General features: G+C 41.8%; 1 protein-coding gene across 1 annotated transcript in view; it reads left to right on the top strand.

The window, feature by feature from the left end:
* The window catches only part of LOC146567746 (sodium channel protein type 3 subunit alpha-like), a 263,377-nt gene that overhangs the window by 122,041 nt on the left and 121,515 nt on the right, over nt 1–19,821 (top strand). Inside the window, exon 10 of the mRNA XM_085287781.1 lies at nt 19,199–19,340. Coding sequence (XP_085143907.1) covers nt 19,199–19,340 — 142 coding nt within the window. The remainder of the gene's footprint in view (nt 1–19,198; nt 19,341–19,821) is intronic.

Genomic DNA, 19,821 nt, shown 5'->3' with positions numbered 1-19,821 from the left:
GCTCTTCAGACTGTTGTCGTGAGCTTTGAATGCCCTGAACCACCTGCCAGATGGCAGTGGCTTGAACAGGTAGTGGCCAGGGAGAGCAGTGTCTTTAAAAATACTGCTGCTGGCCGTCTTCCTCACTCGGCTGGCATAGATGGTGCCAAAGTCTGGGAATGATGCAGGCCTCTCCTTCCAGCAGATATGCAGCTGGCTGCCAGTGTTGGTGAAAATCCTCTCTATGTTCCCATAGAACTGGACCAGCAGTCCCTGTGGGAGCTGGGCCAGTTTCAGCTTTTTAAGGAAGTAAAGTTTTTGTGTTGGAGGTATTGGAGGTCAGTTTGATATATACACTGCAATAAGCTTTAATTTTCCACTGCTTCTCTGTTTATATTTAAGAGGAGGTGTTCTCTCCCTTTCACTCCGTTGAAATCAGTGGTGATTTTCTGCCTTAGGAATGTTAAGCTTCAGATCGTCACCCTTAAACTGTTTCAAACCAGTAGGCTGTCTCCTGACTGTTGTCTGAAATCTGCCCTCCTGCTGGACAAATCAATACATTTGAAGTTGTGACTATTTCACAATCTGCCATCACAAGCACAGGTAATTATTAACCCTAGGCTGCATTTTGTTGACCAGTTTGTAGGGCGTGATGGTGCTAAATCCAGAACTGAAGTCCACTAATAGCATCCTCATGTAACGCTTTGTACTGCTGGATGTCTCAGTGTGCAGAGGCTTCTTCTGTAGAGCAGTTTAGTCAGTATGCAACTTGATGCTTATCTATATCAAGTGAGATGATGTTTCTGACACATGATGGCATAATTTTCTCAAAGTATTACTTGAATGTCTATTTTAGGGCCACCAGGCAACAGTCTGCTTCTCTCTAGTTGGACAATTGTTGAAGATTTCAAACATGTTCCCTGTAATGATGCAGTTGTAATAAAGTTTCCTCCGCCTCCACATCACTTAACCACCATGTATATAAAACATAAAGTCCAGCTGTCATGTTCCAGTGGACATCATTACATTCACAGCATTATCGCCATTTAAACCAACAATTTCACAACATCCGATACTGCAATGTGTACAAACCTGAGACATTAACAGCTTTACTTGTCAGTTCCATCATAATGTGTTTGACAAATGCACTTGTACATCAGATTCTTTCATTAAAAACCAAAATTAAAGGAAGATATTTAAAGAGTGGGGGAAAAGGAAAAATTAAGCCAGCAGGTCAAAAAAGACGGAGAAGCCTGAGAAGTATGTGTAAAGAAGAGCAGAGATAAGAAGAGTGAAGTGAGTTCTCACAAGTTTCTCTGGAGTGAGAGTTGATCCACAGTGGGACTGACAGCCAGATCCAGCGCTGATCTCAAACCCACGGCTTCCTTCCACAGTGGGCTCCCCGTACCGCTGAGACGCCGTCCCCGACGCCCCCTCAGGCTCTATTTCTGTAGCGTCACATTATCCCTCGCCGCTATAAATCATTCGGACGCAGCTGGTGAAATGAACATGACTTAGCACTCTGCAGTATTCTCGAGGAACGCCAACAAGTGTCTGAATCAAAGCCAACACGACTTCTTCCCATACCAACACACATAGCTAAGTAATGAGCCACTTGAGAGCTCGTTTCACAGGGATTTTACAGCAGCCGAGAGCAGTTGTCAGGCTGCTCCTCTCTTTCAAAATACATGTAGAGGACTGAGGTCCCTCGGTGAAACCAGAGCTGGGGAAAGTAAACACCATTCAAATCACACCATGTTAAACCTTTATATTAAAACAGTTAATGGAAAAAACTTTGACAAACAAAATCTCCCTATCAGCTCATTACTCAGATATCTCAATATCTGTATCTATATCTATGTATCTGTATATTGTTAACACCAGACTGTGTTTGAACTAGTATTCCTAATGTCTTCATGTTTAAGTCTTCCCTCAATGCCCAAGCCTAGTTTTTGTAGCTAAAATGTACAGAAGTCTCTAAACACATCATATTAAATATAATAAAAGTATATAAAATATTAAAATATAATATAAATATTGTATAAATGTAAAAAAGACTTTTAAAATATCAAATGTTTCCAATGTTTGACACATTGACAGGTCTGTTCGAGGGATAGATTTAAATTTCGAGCTAGTAAGTCAGGTTTCGGTCAGGATCAGGGTTATTGTTTGGGTTCTCTTTTGAGAACCCCTGAAGAATTTTAGAGCGAGAACATGCAATTGAGGGCCTCACTATATAAAGCAGAACAGCACGTGTAGTCTGTGTGAAGACATGGTGGTATTTGTTGGTAACTATGATTTACATGCTGGTTTTTTAGTCATTAGTGCCGTGACATTTCTTGACACCAGCTGTGTTTGTCAGTGTAAAAAACGTTTGGTGTCATGACTGAAATAGAAAAGTTGAAACTGAACAGAAATGCTTTCTTGATCTTGCTCTGTCCTGCTAAATGCTATATGTGTTATATCATTGGGCCACACAGCAAGTTACCAAGAGCTGTCATCGGCCCAGCAGCCTCACTGTGAGTAATGTAGCTGTAGGGAGACAGCACAAAGAACAACTTATAGCAAAATATGAGATTGGTTCATCCAAATTATATCTGTACCTGCATTGTACTTACTTACAGTTTTTCTCAGTCGCTTTGGTGCGTTTCTCAGATCAGAATTGAAATTCTCATAACTATTAGTTCAACCTCCACAACACTCAGTCATTTGTGCACATCATAGTAGCAATTTCTCCTCTCTCTGAACAAACTGCAAATGATTTTGGACATGAATCAGTTGCTTCCATACATTTCCCTGCTGCTTTCTGACATCTCCATTTGCTTATGTCATGTCAGTCAAAAGTAATCATACCTATGGATGCTGAATAGTCGTTCCCAATAAAACTAATAGTCATACATCCATTGCTTGAGTCATCACACACAAAATTGTTGAACTAGTTATCACATGCCAAATATTGGCCATCTGTCAAGCAAATCCTATACCTTCCTGTATCATTTTTCCTGGAAATGTCTCTGAAATTGAACAATTGATCTCAGGTGAATTACAGCTGTCACTCATGAGGAGGCTCTACCAAATGGGTGATTTTATGTTTACATGTATTCTACAGTGAACAAGTGACTGTAGCATATTTTTCTTTTGCACAATTCTGTAGGATTACAAACACTTCTACACAATGGAAATGTGAAACGTACGTATTCAGTGTCTCAGTTACTCCCAAGACTCCCATAACATCTACAGTGACTTTACTGCACATTTCAGATGGCTGTACAGGTAGGCCATAGTGCTGTCGTCAGCATTTTCAGGTGTCACCAATTGCTTTTGCAATGGGAAACACTGAAATTATAAACTGTCATAGTGGAAACATGACAATGCCATTTGACTATCTTGTTCATAAAGATGGTGTCAAGACTTTTCATTTTGATGGCACTGACAGTTTCATTGACATGGATACTTGCTTTTGAGGTATGGATAATCAATTCTGTGCATGTGACGTGCTTTTGCAGGCTATCCACTAGGTTTTGCAGTTTGCACTAATTGTTTTGGGAAATGCACTAACTGCTGTGCAAATGTTAATGGTGTTCTGAGGAACGCACCAAAGCGACTGAGAAAAACTGTAAATCCCAGGCAGCACACACACAAAGTCTGAAGTGGTTGTTGAGTGAGGCAAAGAGCAGATGGGCAGAAGTTTCTTCATGTAACCAATGACACTCCCAGAGAAAGCAACCCTGATTTGTTTCTTCTACAAATTTACAAAAGCAGTTTAATTATTATAACAGCGGAGGCATTCAGTTTTGTAAGATCTATACATGGTTTTCCATTCCCTTTAAAGACTTTTGGGAGTGTGTGTCTCTTTCCCCCTTACACACAGAGTGGAGCACATCAGCTTGTAGCCCAAAACATCAGAACTGCTCTTTCATTGTACAGCATTACAACACCAGGCAAATTTGAAGCAGTTGGGATGAACTGAAAAATGCGATGGTTGGATAGAGCCAGGAGGTTCAGGCATCTGCCAAAGATGAACTAATAAATGTAATTTTTAAATGTAAAGTCCACATTTTGAAAACAAGCAACTTTCAGATACTTGAATATTAAAAATGCTGACATATGGACTATAGTGAAACCACAGTTGACTGATCACAGATGGGTTCAAAGTCGACTGCTGATTAGACTCTTAAACTGCGGGATATTACAGCTGCATGCATCACTAAAGCTATATATGAGATTCTGCCATCGGTGAAAGGCAGCAGAACCTCCTAACGCAAATGTAGAACACACAGAAGAGCCTTAAAGCAAAGTTGGACAATGTTTTGCTGAAGATAATGAGATGTGAGACAGTCCAGAAAAGGTTAAGTAGCCTTTATTCCCTTTCAGATGTGCCTGACACTTTTCCTGCAGACTAAAGATGCCCTCCACTGCAGCTTTTACACTCTTTGGCATGAAAAGCTCTTCACTGAAATAAATAGAACGCTGGCATTTTCCACGATGGAAAGTCGACCGCGAGCCTGCTGAACCAAGCAAAAGTAAAAAGCTGCCTTTTCCCCGTGAACATAATCAAACTAAAATAAAGTTGATGTCAATGGCACATTAAGATTTTGACAAACGAAGGACATAACATGTAAGATAAATTTCATTTCTATTTACATCCAAAGTTCAACTTCAGTCCCTCTCTGTGTGTCTGTGTATTCAGTAAGACTTGACACTTGAACAGAAAGTCATCAGAATCAATCCAATGAGCCAAAAACAATTTTTTCCGAGACTTCTATACCACTGGCCCTGCTGGCCATTAGAGAAGACGAAGCTGCATCTATTTATTCCATTTTTTTCTTTTTACCATCATGTGACCTATAGCACAGAAATATTCCAACAACCAATCTCTGCAGGGACCAAGCCTGCCATCAGTGGTGTTATGTATAGACTAAATGCTGATTGGTGGAAAAGTCGGCTTGAACAGGCAAAGGTGCAACAGTGAAGTTCACCACCAAGAGGATCAAGCACAGATGGATGTACCCACCAATCAACACCCACTGATGTTAGAATCTGTGTTCTGAACCTTAAACATTGGCAGCCCACGAGTCTGCAAAGGTCTTCTGGGGTCTCGTGATGTAAATCTCGCCATCAGACTTTGTTTGAATGTTGATGAGCTTGCCTGTTTCTTGTGACTGTGCAGATTTATCCATGGAGAATTTACATTAAACTGCACCAGCTATGCACGCACCCCAACTTTTTGTAAAACTCCTGTAAATTTTGTGGTTTGAGGATAGACAAACAATGATCACTCACTCGTTTACAGTTAGTTCAAAATGCCACTGCGAAATTACTGATCGGGCCAAAACACAGAAACTGCTTTTGCCAGTGTGTACTGTATGTATTTAAAGCCTTAAATGGCCTTGCACCTGCATATGTGGTAGAAATGCATCCCTCCCTGCATCCCTCAGAGTCTTTAAGGTCTGCTTCCCGATGAGCATCTCACAGCCAAAGCTCATTTAGAAACAGGGTCGTGCCTTTGCTGTTGTTTGTTCTGGAACGATCAGATGAGCATCAGCTGTGACTGTTTTTAAATCCAGTCATTTTAGTCAAGCTTTCAGAAACATGAGTAGTTTTATATGAATAGTCTGAATGTGTGTAGACAGAGTTTTAGCAACACTTTTTCTGCCTTTTTATTTTTGTTTATTTTGGAAAGCACTTTCATTTTAAATGTGCTACATAAATAATATTTCTTAATGACTAAATAACCAAACAGTTTTACATTATTAGTAGAGTTGTTTTTTACTTTTTGTTTTCCCTCTTGACTTTTTGAATAGTATAAAGAAAGCTTTTGCTCATTTTTGCATCTAGCTTTACATTTACACAAAGCTTTGGTTTTTGTTTCTGCTTAGCAGCTGCAGATGGTAAATTTTGGCCTGACTGTGTCACTCAGCTTATTCTGAAAACAGAATTGGAGCTTGCACAGCTTAAGGATTTCTTTATGTCTGTGAATTATCAATTTGGTTGTTTTAAGGGGGTAAGGAACATGAAATCACACCCTGAAATTGACTCTCTTTAGAGCAGAACACAGTAAAACGCTGAATTTATGCTTGTTGAGCTTCATGTTTCTCTTCAGCGGTTCCCTGTTTAACTCCAGCGGGAGTGCTGATGAATATTTTTCTTGGTTACTGTGAACAAGTTCATCAGGATCAGGCCGGCCTGAGTGCATCAGCAGAACACAACACTGCATGTGTGTCCTTGTGAGTGCCTGGTAATCAGGATGGTTTAGATGTTCTAATGATAACACATTGGAGACGACTCTGTTATTAATGTGACCAAATGTGGTGATCAAAGTGCCACGCACGCGCGCGCACACACACACACACACACACACACACACACACACACACACACACACACACACACACACACACACACACACACACACACACGCACATGCAGTAACCGTTCGGCTGTGATCAAAGCGCTGGTTCAGAGCCAGGCCGGTCTGTGCTGTGATGCTAACTGCTAGGCGACCCGCCTCCATAGTTTAGCTGCTATTTCAAGAGCTGCTGTGTCACTGATGAGAAATTAAAACACAATCAGAGCTGCGGGGATTTTCTCAGCCCGTCTCATGGAAACACTGAGAGCACAACGCTGACCTTAAGTTAATGTAGACCGCTTCAAAACTTCAGAACCTGCAAATCCCTTCACCCTCCAGTGTAATTCATCTGGTCTAGCAGAGGTGGGACCTCTGAAATCCCCTCTGTGATGTTTTATGTGTTTAAGGAGGGAGTTTAAGGTTGTTCTCCTGTTGCCAACACTCACATATTCTCAACCTAATGAAAGCCTCCTTGAAAGATGAGGAGAGAAACGACTAAATTAGAGTGGATTAGATAAAATATACTCTACAATGCTAGAATAATATAGAATTTCCTAGATTAGATTATATGAGATTATATTAAATTAATTAGATTAAGTTGGAATAAATTTGATTAGGGTACATTCAATTAGACAATGTCAAAGACTAGATTACATAAGGGTATCATGAGATTAGATCATCAAACATTAAGTTACATTGTATTGCATTTCTGCACATTGACAATAGATTGTAGGCAATAAGATATTTCAAATGGATTTTGATGGCTGTATGATGACCTACACTGATGTCACTTCAAGTCATGTGATCTTATTCACTCTAAGAGTAGATTAATCAAAATGATGTATAGTTATTAATTTTTTATTATATATTTATTCATCATACAGTCGTTTGTTGAGGCTCTGAGGACCCAGAGACTGAAGCAACTTCCAGCATGTTACCAAGTTTGAACATGCCAGGATCATGAAACACGTAAAGACACACACATGAAAACATGGTCTTTCTGTCTCCCAACAGAGGTGGCACGAAACAGTCTCCCCCAGCAACCAGAACTAGGATACGGTTGCTATAGCAATGCTAAGTACTCTCTTCCTCCTGAACTGGAGTTTTCCTGAGTGTTATAATTAGAGGTGTGTGTGCGTGTGCGTGTGTGTGTTTGAGGTCATAGAGAACAGAGTGGAATGTGGGGGGAACATGAAGTGAATGCACACAGAAATCCCCAGGATGTCTCCTAGAACAGCCCCAGCCTGCGTGCATGTTTGTCTTTGACTAAGTGTGTCAGTCTGTCCACCTCTCTGTCTCTCTGCTTTTTTGTCTATTGATGTTTGCATGGTCAATGCACTTTAGTCCCTCACAACTGAGCTCTCAATCACCATCTTGCTATTAGTGACTTCTGAAATTCTTTTTTCGTTGCACATGACAGATTTCATAATGTAACAGAGATAAGAGATATGGCATTTAGTCAGAAAAGGCATAAAAAGGAGAAACTTGGGTGGGAGTGGGTTGCAAAGGGGCTTACAGATGCAGCAACAAGACAGGCAGCTTAAATCTTGCCTCTTGTATCAAATTCACCAACTGAATACATGAGGTGGTTGACTCTGGCTTTGTGGCCTCAGCATGAAATTCAAATCAAATTTTCAAATTCAAATTTTATTTGTCACGTACACAGTCATACACAGTACGATATGTAGTGAAATGCTTGGACAACTGCTCATGACCTAAAGAGAACAAAAAAGGAAAAGGCTATGAATAAGATAGGAAATAAATATGAAAAATTAAAAAGGGTAAATTTAACTAGGAAGGAATAAAATATAAATTAAGGTTAAAAATGAAATAACTGTACAACACAAATTAGAATGAAGGGTAAATTTAACTGGGAAGAATAAGATAAATATATAAATTAAAGTTGAAAATAAAATAACTGTACAACAAAATACACAATATAGAACTATATAAGAATGTATGAAGAAATCTAAATATAAATAAATATATACACAATAACAGCAGCTGTACAAGTATTAACCGGAAATGAAGAATATAGTGACCAGTGTTGTGCAAAAACAATGTCCAGAAAGTCCAGTGTGTGTGTAAGAACTGTATGTGTGGGTCAGTACTGTGTGGTGGTGTGATTGAGAGACCGTATCGCCTGCGGGAAGAAGCTCCTCCTCAGTCTCTCTGTGTTGGTCTTCAGGGAGCGGAATCGCTTTCCTGACCTCAACAGAGAGAACAGTCTGTTGTTGGGATGGCTGAGGTCCTTCACCATCTTCCTGGCCTTGGTCCAGCACCGCCTGCTGTAGATTGAGTGCAGGTCAGGGAGCTCGGAGCGGATGGTGCGCTCAGCTGACCGCACAACCCTCTGTAGAGCTCGTCTGTCCTGCATGGTGCTGTTCCCGAACCAGGTTAAGCTGTTTCCCGCCAGGATGCTCTGATGCAGTCCCCAATTATTCATCTCACTGGTTTAAAGTGAGTGCAGCTCATTTAGGAAAAGGTCACAATCAGAATTTAGTAACAGAATAAGAACAGTTGCTATGACACCGGGAAACAAACTGTGTATTCAGTGGACTGAGTATCTGTGTAGAGAAACATCTTAATTTAGTAATAATTGCATTTGTATACATGTAATGACACCCTCTATTTCGGAGGTGGGCGGAGTTAAAAAGAGGGCTTCTCAGTCCACCCAACGCTTGTAAGAATGTCATGACTCAGCATCTGTCTGGAGACCAGAGACCCACTGAGTTCCACTTTTCTATGTTCAGGAGAAAGAGCTTTCACAGTTAGAATCAATGTTCTCTCTAAGCTGCGCGTGCGCGATTGAGCACTGCTGGCATGGTCTCTGCACACAGAAAATCTGCGTTGTGCACAAAAAAAAATCTAACCTGAATTGAAATCAAATGAAAACTTTAACAATTCTGTTCTGCAGTGTGAGTCAGTGACTGGCTGCTCCTGTATGGGATCAGAACGATGCCACATTATCCCATAGTGCAGCCAATAATGCGATTCACATTTGTATATACGCAGCTAATCAACGTCGCTGACAGGCTGTGACAGCGTCCTTATGTGCCGACACCGGTGTTTTAGCAAAGCGGCTGATGTGGAGTGAAGCCACGTTAATGACAACGTGTACAACCATTGGAGATGTGAGCAGGACAGACGGAGCAACTGACGGACAAAGTGTGGACTTTATACCAGTTTTTAAATTGTGTTGATCGGCCACGAAAACCAGAGTTATGATAAAATATCTGCAATGTTTGGTTTTCTTCCTGAATACTGTCTTTATAATATATATATATATATATAATATATTTACTTTATAAGGAAAACGATTGAAAGCCTGTGAGCAAAGACGAAACCAATAAAACTCCGCCCTTTCCTATTGGTGGAAAAATGTACCATGTCGACCAATCAAAAAATGATATGGCAACATGGCATTTAGTTGTTTAGGAAGGGGGAAGTTTTAGGAGTGACGCCGTGTTTTGAGATGTGAGAGATTTGTGACGTTTAGCACAAATCTTGTGTAGTTAGTGTGTAGTGAGTGTGTAGTTAGTGTGTAGTTAGTGTGTAGTTAGCGTGTAGTGTAGTCAATAGTGTTGTTGTGTGTGTCAGAACAATGAGGCGCCTGCTGAGTGTTACAGGTGTTACAGCAGTGATACATCTGCTGCTGTCAGGCCTGCAGGTATCAGGTTGTTGTTCTCCTTCATCTCATAGTGGACAGAAATTATTTTTTGGAGTGGCACAAATAATTTGTGTGGCATCAGATTTGATGCAGAACAGCTGATTGTTCTGTAAATAGTTTGAAATGTTTATTTTAAAAACACCTTGGCTGCATTTTTAGGTAAACAGCTGCAAAAAACTTTGTTTGCAAAACTCAGTAACTTTTTTGAAGAAGTAACTATGTAATTAATTGCCCAACATTGGTCTTTATTTACTGTATTTTGCAGACAGTTACAGACTCTCTCCCAGACTACAGACTCATAATACAAGTCAGAGCTTTATAAAAAAAAAATATATATATATATATTTACTTCCAACAGTGTTAACATGCTACATGTCATGAACAAGACTTCTTCTCATTGTAAGTGGGCTAAAGCAGTTAATTAAAAATAGTCTAACATAAATGCTGTAATTCGATTATTTTAATAAACATGTAACTTGGATGCTGGCGTGACCACAGTGCACACGTCTGATGTTGCTCACAGTGGTCCAGGGGACGCTCAGGGAGTTTGTGTGTTCAGACACATGAAACATTAGAGGGAACATTGGTTAGAATCCTTATTATATCTATTAATGAATCCAACATGAAACTGAGAGCTCCAGATTTATTCACATGTGGCACAGAGCCACGAAAACTGCTGCATAAAAGCAGTTGCAACACAAAATAATGCAAAGATTTAAAAAAACTATGAAGAAAGAAGCTGAACAAGTGTTTATGTTTGCCTGCTTTTATTACACCTGCCAACAGAATAACCGTGCAGAAGGCAGCTTTCACCTGCCTGTGATGACAAAGTCAACATTAGCCCCTCTCGTCTCAGTTGTGATGCTAACTAGCTCCATAGTTGATCTGGTTGGTGAGACTAAAGGAAATCCCTCCTCAAAACTAAGCTTGTACATTTGTTTGAGTCATCGCGTCTTATTATAGGTATTTTGATTTTGACAGTTTATTTCTTGGTGCTTTGAACATCTCTAGGCCGACGTTTCCTTTAGCCACACCTCTAAAACTTTCCTGTTCACACAAAAATGTCTATTAACAGCACTGACAGCCAGAGGACAGTAAGTGATTCTGGAAAGAATGAATTGTATTTTTAAAAAAACTTTTATTCCAGTAGAGTCTTTCTAATCTTTTAAGTGTATTTTATTAGATTTGGCTGGTGTAGTGGGTTCATACAAGGATTTTTTCCTTCTATACTTTTTCAGTGAATCCCCATCGGTTGCTTCCATTAATACACTAAGCTCACTGTCTGTACTGGCTGGTGTAGTGCATGACATCTGAGTAGTCAAGGCTGTGTCACGGCAAATTGTTCACTTACTGGAAATGACAATCGCATTTGTTTGTTAAATATAATCAATGGAAACAGCTGCCGGCTACGCAGCTGAAGGGAAAACGAGCGCACACTCAGTGGATGTGGAAATTACATGACCGGCGAGTGGGCTAAAGTTATATAGTGCTCAGCAGATTCATCTGTAATAATATAGCTGATTGTAGCGGCTTCCTTTTCCTCCCCCTCCACTCCACAGTGGGGATGGCAACCATTGAGGGTTCAAAGTGTCCAATGTCCACACTCACCTTTCTGACTGTTATGACTATACAACCCTCCACCCCCACTCCACCCTCCCCACTAGACTAAAGTACCATTGCACGAGAGCACAGATAAGACTGTGGCTATGTAACAGTACATCTACTGTACTCAGATTTCATGCACTTCTTTTATACTTTTCTCTTTTTTATTGCTGATAATGCTGCCAATTTATTATTTGAGTTCAGTTGTTGCACTTTGTACTGAATACTATTTATTTTTAGTTTTAATGACTTAGTTTTAAAGCATGAGCTTGAAAATATTGGTTTGCAGACCGGTTTTCTAACTTACAAAGTTCCTGTGCCTTGATTGAAAACTCCTGGAAACACCCCTGTTGGGTACTTGTAGTACACGTCATGCAGCCACAGTTCTCTGTGTAACTGTGTGTACTTAGAGTAACAAGTGTAAACACGCGATTGCAAACAGACCATTTATGTGCCGGACACGTTAAAAGATCCCTGACTTGAAGGACTTATTGCTGAGTCAGGTCTCAAATGAGCTAACTTTAATTTTCTATCAAACGTGGCTGATCTGCACGCTGAGCTGTGAAGAATGAAGATGCTCGATTCTCTAACTGAACCTAAATTTGGCACACGAGTGTTTGAATCTTTGTGCTGCCACACCAGCAGACTGTCTTTTGCTTTTTAGTGTGTGTGTGTGATGTAAGTGTGTAAAGTGCCGGACAGAGGGGGGGCCTCCCTTTGGTGTGAGTTGGGGGGGTCTGAAGTGGCGTGCCTCCATTAACACAGACAGAGGTGTGTGTGAGAGATAACTGCCAGCTCTCACACTCTGACACCTCACACACACACACACACACACACACACACACACACACACACACACACACACACACACACACACACACACAGTCTATACACCACACAGGACCTCCTGTCTACATTTCCCAAACCTCTCACACACACTTTTTTATGTCCTTCAGCCCCTTGAACACACAGACGCACACACACTAAGTCAGTCCATCACACACACTTCACAGCCACTCTCCCCACTCGCATGCCACCATGTTGACTCACTTGCCATGAGATGGATGGATGGAAGTGGAAGAATGACACACATCACATCGCTGAGTGTGTGTGTGTGTGTTAGACTGAGTGGCCTCGTTCACTGTTGGTGTCAGTCAAACTGGCATCATGATGACTGGTTTTGCATGACCAGTTAGTCGTGTTTTGTGTGTGTGTGTGTGTGTGTGTGTGTGTCAGCAGATCAGAATTTTGTCCTCAGCCACTGTAAGTTTCTGTTACTGTAACGTCATCGCCGTGAGCTCGTTTTCACTCAATCAGCATCGATCGCTGTTACCGTAATGTTTGTAGCAGCAGCTCCATATAGCTGTGTTATCGTGTTACATCACTGTGCTGCCAGTCTAAAATCAGCTGCCAGTTAGAGGTGTTAGCTATGTTAACAGTAAGGGTTGGCACCAGCGTTCAGACAAGCAGCTCAGCTCTGTGCTATCATGTCAGGTATACGTATGACACATGCCGCGGTGACTGCCACTGCTTTTTCCCTCATTGAAGACTCTTGATTACATGAACTTTTCTGTTACTGTAAGCTGAAACGTGTCAGCGCTGGTTAGCTCTGTAGTGTGTTATTTAAATTTAAATGGATTGCTGCTGTTAGTACAGCATGTCCGTGTGTGTTCTCAGTCATGCAGGTCGTGGCAGTCTGGAAAAGAAGGCGACTGGATGTCTTTAACTTTTAGTCAAGCCACTTTGTTTTCAAGTACTTAGATCAGAGGATTGCAATCAGTTGGTCCCTCCGTCTGGTTCCTTACTCTGATGTCTGGATTATCAGCCTCGTTTGCATCTTTTTATTGCACCGACACAGATTTGTGTTGCAGTGATGTTGGTGTAGACAGTTACTCTTGTAGCTTTTTCTGTTAGATTATTGCTGTTTTTTTCTGTTGGGCTCTGTTCTCAGCATGAGAAGTCACTTCATTTACTCTGTAATGCATCTGTAATGGTGAAAATACGTTAACCAGATCCCAACAAATCAAAAGTGAGACAGAGAGATATTTGTGTGGAGCAATGTGGGACTCAACAAATCTTACTGTAATGTGTGGCCGGCTTTTAAAAACGACACACATTAGAATATACCGCTTTAGCTCTCGCATACGACAGCCTGCTTGCACTCATGCATTCCCTCTTTCTACAATAATACTTCTTAAAAGTCTCTTGCATAAGTGTTCGTCTAACTGATTTAAAAAAGAATCAATGAAACTCAGGGTGAGCCCAGGCTTGCATATACAAAGATCCACTTTCTTCTACTTGTCGAGTTCAGAGCTGTGGTTAGGCTGGAGTTATCCCAGCTGTCGCAGGGCGGGAGGCGGGGTACACCCATTACATACGGAGAGACAACCATTCAGACTCGCATCCAAACATGCGACCAGTTTAGAATCACCACTTAACCTGCCGGACATGTTTGTGGGAGGAAGCCAGAGTACCAGAGAGAACTCACGTGGCGCGGTCGTGTGGTGGTTAGCGCAGTTGCATCATAGCAAGAAGGACCGTGGTTCAAGTCCACTTGACAGCTGAGGCCTTTATTTCGCAGTGTTCTTCACATGTGTCACATTTAGATCAAGGAACTGCTTCAACTTCTTCAAGAAACAGATCTAACAGAAAAATAAGTCCAGTCACCTTTAGCATAAGTGCTGATCTGAGGGATTGTCTGGTAAATGCTGCTGTAACATTATCAGTGATCTGTTTTGATCTGATTTGTTTTGAAGCTGAAATCCATCCAAATAAATGACCTCATCACTTATTAGGACTCACATAAATGGTGTTGCTCACATTTTCTCTCTGGTTGAAGATGGCAAAGATGTTTACATAAAGATTTTTAAGTGTGAGAGTCTGAAAAACCGTGCTGTCACAGATCAGACAAGCATCCGTCATTCTGAGCTCCACTCCTGAGAGTCCATGTTCACAGAGCCACAGTCCTGCACATTTAAAGCACTTAAAGCAGCGGTCTCCAACCTTTTTTGCGCCACGGACCGGTTTATGCCCGACAATATTTTCATGGACCGGCCTTTAAAGTGTCGCAGATAAATACAACAAAATAAAACTAGTACCTGTACTGAAAAAAAGAAGATTTATTCATAACACACGTGAAAAGACCCAGGAAAACCGAGTTAACGATCAAAACGATAACAAAATAACACTGAAAACCGATAAAAACCCTGAAAACTATACATTTCACACCTGAGCCTCAACTCTCGCAGCCCGGTACCAAACGACTCACGGACCGGTACCGGTCCGAGGCCCGGGGGTTGGGGACCGCTGACTTGAAGGACCGAGCTCGAGGAGTTTTTAGACCCCCGCAAAGCTGTGCTGGGTTTTTAGACAAATCATAACAGCTACGACTGATAATTAGCATAATTCCTGTTCAAAAATAGATTTTTTCAAGTCATTTGTGGTTTGTTTGTTTGTTTTTTTGTTGTTTTAATGCATGATCTATATTTTAAAGTGATTATGGATTATGTTTAGAAAGGGCTATGCCAGGGCTCTGGGAGGGAGCATCTATTAGTTGAACCTTGGAAAGTGTGTATTGTGTTAGTTTAATGACAGAAAATTAAATGTGAAATATCAGTGATTGTGGGATCAGCTGCTGAACTTTACAGGTTTAAATCTGTGCTGAGTTAAGATTTTTGCAATCAGGCAGATAAATGGCCTGTGTTTATATAGCGCTTTACTAGTCCCTAAGGACCTCAAAGTGCTTTACATATCCAGTCATCCACACATCCACACACTGGTGATGGCAGCTACATTGTAGCCACAGCCACCCTGGGGCGCACTGACAGAGGCGAGGCTGCCGGACACTGGCGCCACCGGGCCCTCCGACCACCACCAGCAGGCAACGGGTGAAGCGTCTTGCCCAAGGACACAACGACCGAGACTGTTGGAGCCGGGGCTCGAACCGGCAACCTTCCGATTACAAGGCGAACTCCCAACTCTTGAGCCGTGATCGCCCCTAACACAGAACCTGAAAGAAGAACCTAAGTAGCATGTATGTGTTGGACTGTGAAGGCTTGACATGCAGATGATGATGATGATGCAGATGAAGATGATGTTCAAAGTTATAAAAGGCAAAGGAAAAAAAAAGGCCAAATTTAAAATTAGGAGCTGTTAAGAAAAAGCTTTTGAAAATGGGCCCGCGTCGGTTGTGGAGACTGTAATAATTACTGACCAATTACAGCCTGGCGTGGGTCAATACAGCATGTCTTCACTGCAGTGTGATGACTCACGCTGGTTTGTGTAAATATTTAGGACTAAGGCGTCCTATCTGCTGCATTAAACTGTAATGCTTTATGAATTTCTCCATCATTTACCTGCTACAAACCACAATTTCTGCCTTTTTTGTTAACCTGTAACGGGCTCTTCCTGTAAACTCATGCAGCAAATCAACTTTAATAAATTCAGATGTTACTGGCAGTCATGTTGAAATGCATTAGTTGCCATTATCTACGTTGCGTAAGTGTTTTTTCGTTTGTTATGGATGATTTTTAAACTACAGTATTGTCTTTTTTGTGCAGAAGTAGAAGCGCTCCCAGCTGCATTATGTAAACCTTATGTAACTGGATCGTTTATTTACACGTGTCCTTAATGAATTACCATCACCAGCACTCACCAAATGTTGGGGAGTAAGGCGATAACACATACAGGCGGGTTGGCCGGCAATGAGTCAGCGGCAGCCGCTACTCAAAAGCATCCCAGCTGTGGTGGCAGCGGCCCAGCGGGGGCGGCGCCAGCCAGGCCGGGTCACCGCAGTGGGCTTGTGACCGTGTGGTTGTCGGTTTGATTCCCCAGATAGCTTCTGCACAGCGGCAGTCTTTTCTGTGACTCAGCTTGAAGCTCCTCTGTGACTCAGAGCTTTGTTCAACCAGAGCTTTGCTGATGGCGTGGTGGTCGTGATTCTGCTAATGCCACGCTCGCCTGCATGCATCATAACTCCTCCACTTCTGTACCAGGTAACAAACCCACAGGTGTGACACGTCTTCAACTTCTGAACACGGTTTGGTTCTTCGGTTTAAAAGTGAACAATCTACATTTTTTGACATGAATGACTGAATTATTTAGGGCATTGTGACAAAATTTATGCTCCAGTTGTTGAACATTTGCACAAGACAGTCTGTTTCACTCTAATCTGTGGATCGTACCATCATATATCCTCCAAAAATCTGCTGACCTCCATCTGAGCCCAGAAAGGACCCAAAGATTTTGCCTTTTCTTGAGGACAAATTGTATGTCTAGAAAAAAAAACCCATTGGGCCCTGGCATTTGGGGTTTTGTGCATCTGGCATAAGAAACCTTCCTGCTCTGGTAACTCTTTGTTAACCAACTGAAAGTGGCCTCATTTTTTTAGTTATGTATTTATTTATTCTGTTTTTGAATGTGGGCATACAAACAGCTGGTATGTGCAGACATGGATGGATGGATGGATGACGTTAGGATTAAAAACTGGTATAAAATGTGAAGTTTGCACTTTCAACACAGGTTGAAACGGAGACCCAGCGAGGCTGCATCTCACAGCTAGGTCGTCTTAAATCTCTCACGTGACTCGGACGTGGTGATGTGTCCGTTGGCTCCAGAGAATTAAATCTTTTCTTTTAAATAACTGGGTCGTTTTAATGCTGTTTGTTGTGCACCGTGTTTTATCTGTTCGCCGATCATTTTATGCGTGTTTAGTGAAAACATTAATATGAATCAGCATACAACATTCTGACTGTGGATCTGAGCTGTGTATGGAAATACTTGTGTGTCTCTATTGTGATCTCAAGTGATCTGTCACTCTGCATCCGCATCAGTCTGTCAGCTTGTAGCTGCTGGCATTGTTTTGAATGAATTATTGTTTAGATGACTAATATACTGTATAGCATAAAATACAGAAGACTGTGAATGTTGTCCTTGAATTGAAGACAGCTGGTCTTGTTGGTGTTAGGTGCATAGTTACATTTCACGTCTCAGCTCATCCCTACAAATGTAAGTACACGCTGTGTCAATGCGACCTGCAGCTATTGCGATTGGCCTGTTCAATAGCGTTGATTCCTCCTGTGCATGTCCAGATACTTTTCTGCTCAGTCTTTGAATTTACGCTTCAGGATTTAAAAATAATAGTCATAGCATTATTATAAGGACTCAAACTATTGGACTAATGTCAATAAAATTAACACATAGAGCATCCGTACCAGCATAAATGCTGGCCACAGTGTTTGCTACTTATATAGGTTATGTCTCAGGCTCTACAGGAAGTCTAAATCAGGCCTTAATCCTGGAAAGTACTTGGCTGCAAACACAGATAGCTGGAAACCTGACAGAAGTCCGCTGCTTGGGTGCACGTGTAGTTGATGCATTATAATGTAAATTCTCAGTGGACAAGTCCGTGCAATCACAAAACACAGGCAGACCCTCTGTCTGATAATGTCATTTACGTTTCAGTGACGCAAGCGGACCCTAGTTTAGTGGGCCTTTAACCTTAGAGGTGGTCCTGAGAGGCATTGAGCCGACCCACCATCGTGTGACTCAGTCACATGGGTCAAGGTGTGAGTTGGGGTTGAATTGCCTAGGATCTGAAGACCGCCTTATATGTGGCTGATGGTTGTAACATCTCAAACGCTCGTGGTTGTCGGCTGTCTAATCAAACTTCTGGGCTCACCCTCTAATATTTCTGTGTGTGGTGTCTGCAGCTTTGCTCTCTGATTTATTGTTTTGATTGCAAACCTCTTCTGTCTGATTGCATAATAAAGGCCAAAAAAGTAACTTTGTTCAGTTCTGAGTCACAGCAGAGTCACTTTACCTAAAATCTGAATGAATACTTGTTTTTGAGTTTTGCATGATTAGTCTCCGGCGTGCCTCGTTTAATCATCAGCGATATGAAGGGATATGTTCAGGTTTCTGTACCTCTGACCTTTTCCCTCCTACTTAATAATTTCTAATCATCTGGTCTCAGTGTCTGTCCCACTGTAAGCTGCTGTGGGCAGCAGCAGCCTTCCCTCCACTGACCAGCACGCCACCCATGGGACTGCTGCGCATCAGTGGTTCAGATGTGACCGCGTGGGCGGCGATGAATGTGACGGGATATGAATGTGGAATATCAATTATGATGAATGCCTTCCCGGTGCTATCTGCCCCGTCTCTGCGGCGACACGTGTGGGCGGGTCCCAATCGCACGACCATAACAAGCCTTCGGTCGTAAACACCGATGAGGAAACAGAGCGTTTTTTTGGTTTCTTGTTTTTTGCACAGAATTAATAGAAAGACGGATTGAAAGACGGCAGAGAGACACACAGACGGTGTTTTTGAATCCTCTGAACTGTCTCAGCTTTCAAAATGTCCCTACACCTACTTTCTGCACAAACCAGTGGTGTTAGATTTCCCAAAATCACACATTTCAGAGAAACAGTAGTTACAGTTACATAACCGCCCACCCCCGATCACATCATGATTGGCAACTCCAAAGTCCTCAAAACGACATCCTGAACATCCACAAAAAATATTTATATGTAAAAATTTCTGCTGATAATAAGTGAAACAGATTTTAAGAGTCACGTTATGTTTCTGTGTCTGTGCTGCAGAAAGTGTCCGGACGGGTTTGTCTGTCTGAAGGCAGGAAGAAACCCCAACTATGGCTACACCAGCTTTGACACCTTTGGGTGGGCCTTTCTGTCCCTGTTTCGTCTGATGACGCAAGACTACTGGGAAAACCTCTACCACCAGGTAAGCCTTATGACCAATCGATCAGTTAAAGTCAGAGAAAACCTGGATTGAAGTTTATAAAGTGTCTCTTCTTCCAGTGTCTAATCTAGACTGGGGCTAAGAGCCTACACAGACATCTAGACTGTGTCTAATTCAGCGTGTTCTCATCCTGACATTATGTCATTCTGACACAAGTTTGGCGTCAGACTCTCGACTCAGGGCTGAGGCTAAAGGCGGGGCCGGGGGTGGCACTGTCCCTTATCCAGAATTTGATTGGCCTTCTCACAATTGTGATGTCATGTCAGTGCAACCATGGGCAGAAACTGCAGGCAGGGTAAAAATGCATAAAAAGAATTTTCTGTGAAACTTTGATGTCCTCAGTGCATCACTGTAACTATGTTTAATAATACTACATGCAGTGGGCATGTGTTCACTTTCCACACAGTGAACAAAGGATGTGTGAGCCACTGTTCTTTACTTTGACCACTCTGTGAAATGAAGC

The sequence above is a fragment of the Mchenga conophoros genome, linkage group LG9, assembly GCF_057382185.1.
Source record: "Mchenga conophoros isolate Kocher_MC1m ecotype Shallow Benthic linkage group LG9, M_conophoros_male_GT1.1, whole genome shotgun sequence".
In the NCBI taxonomy this organism is placed as follows: Eukaryota; Metazoa; Chordata; class Actinopteri; order Cichliformes; family Cichlidae; genus Mchenga; species Mchenga conophoros.
This window is presented reverse-complemented; position numbering and strand designations above follow the sequence as displayed.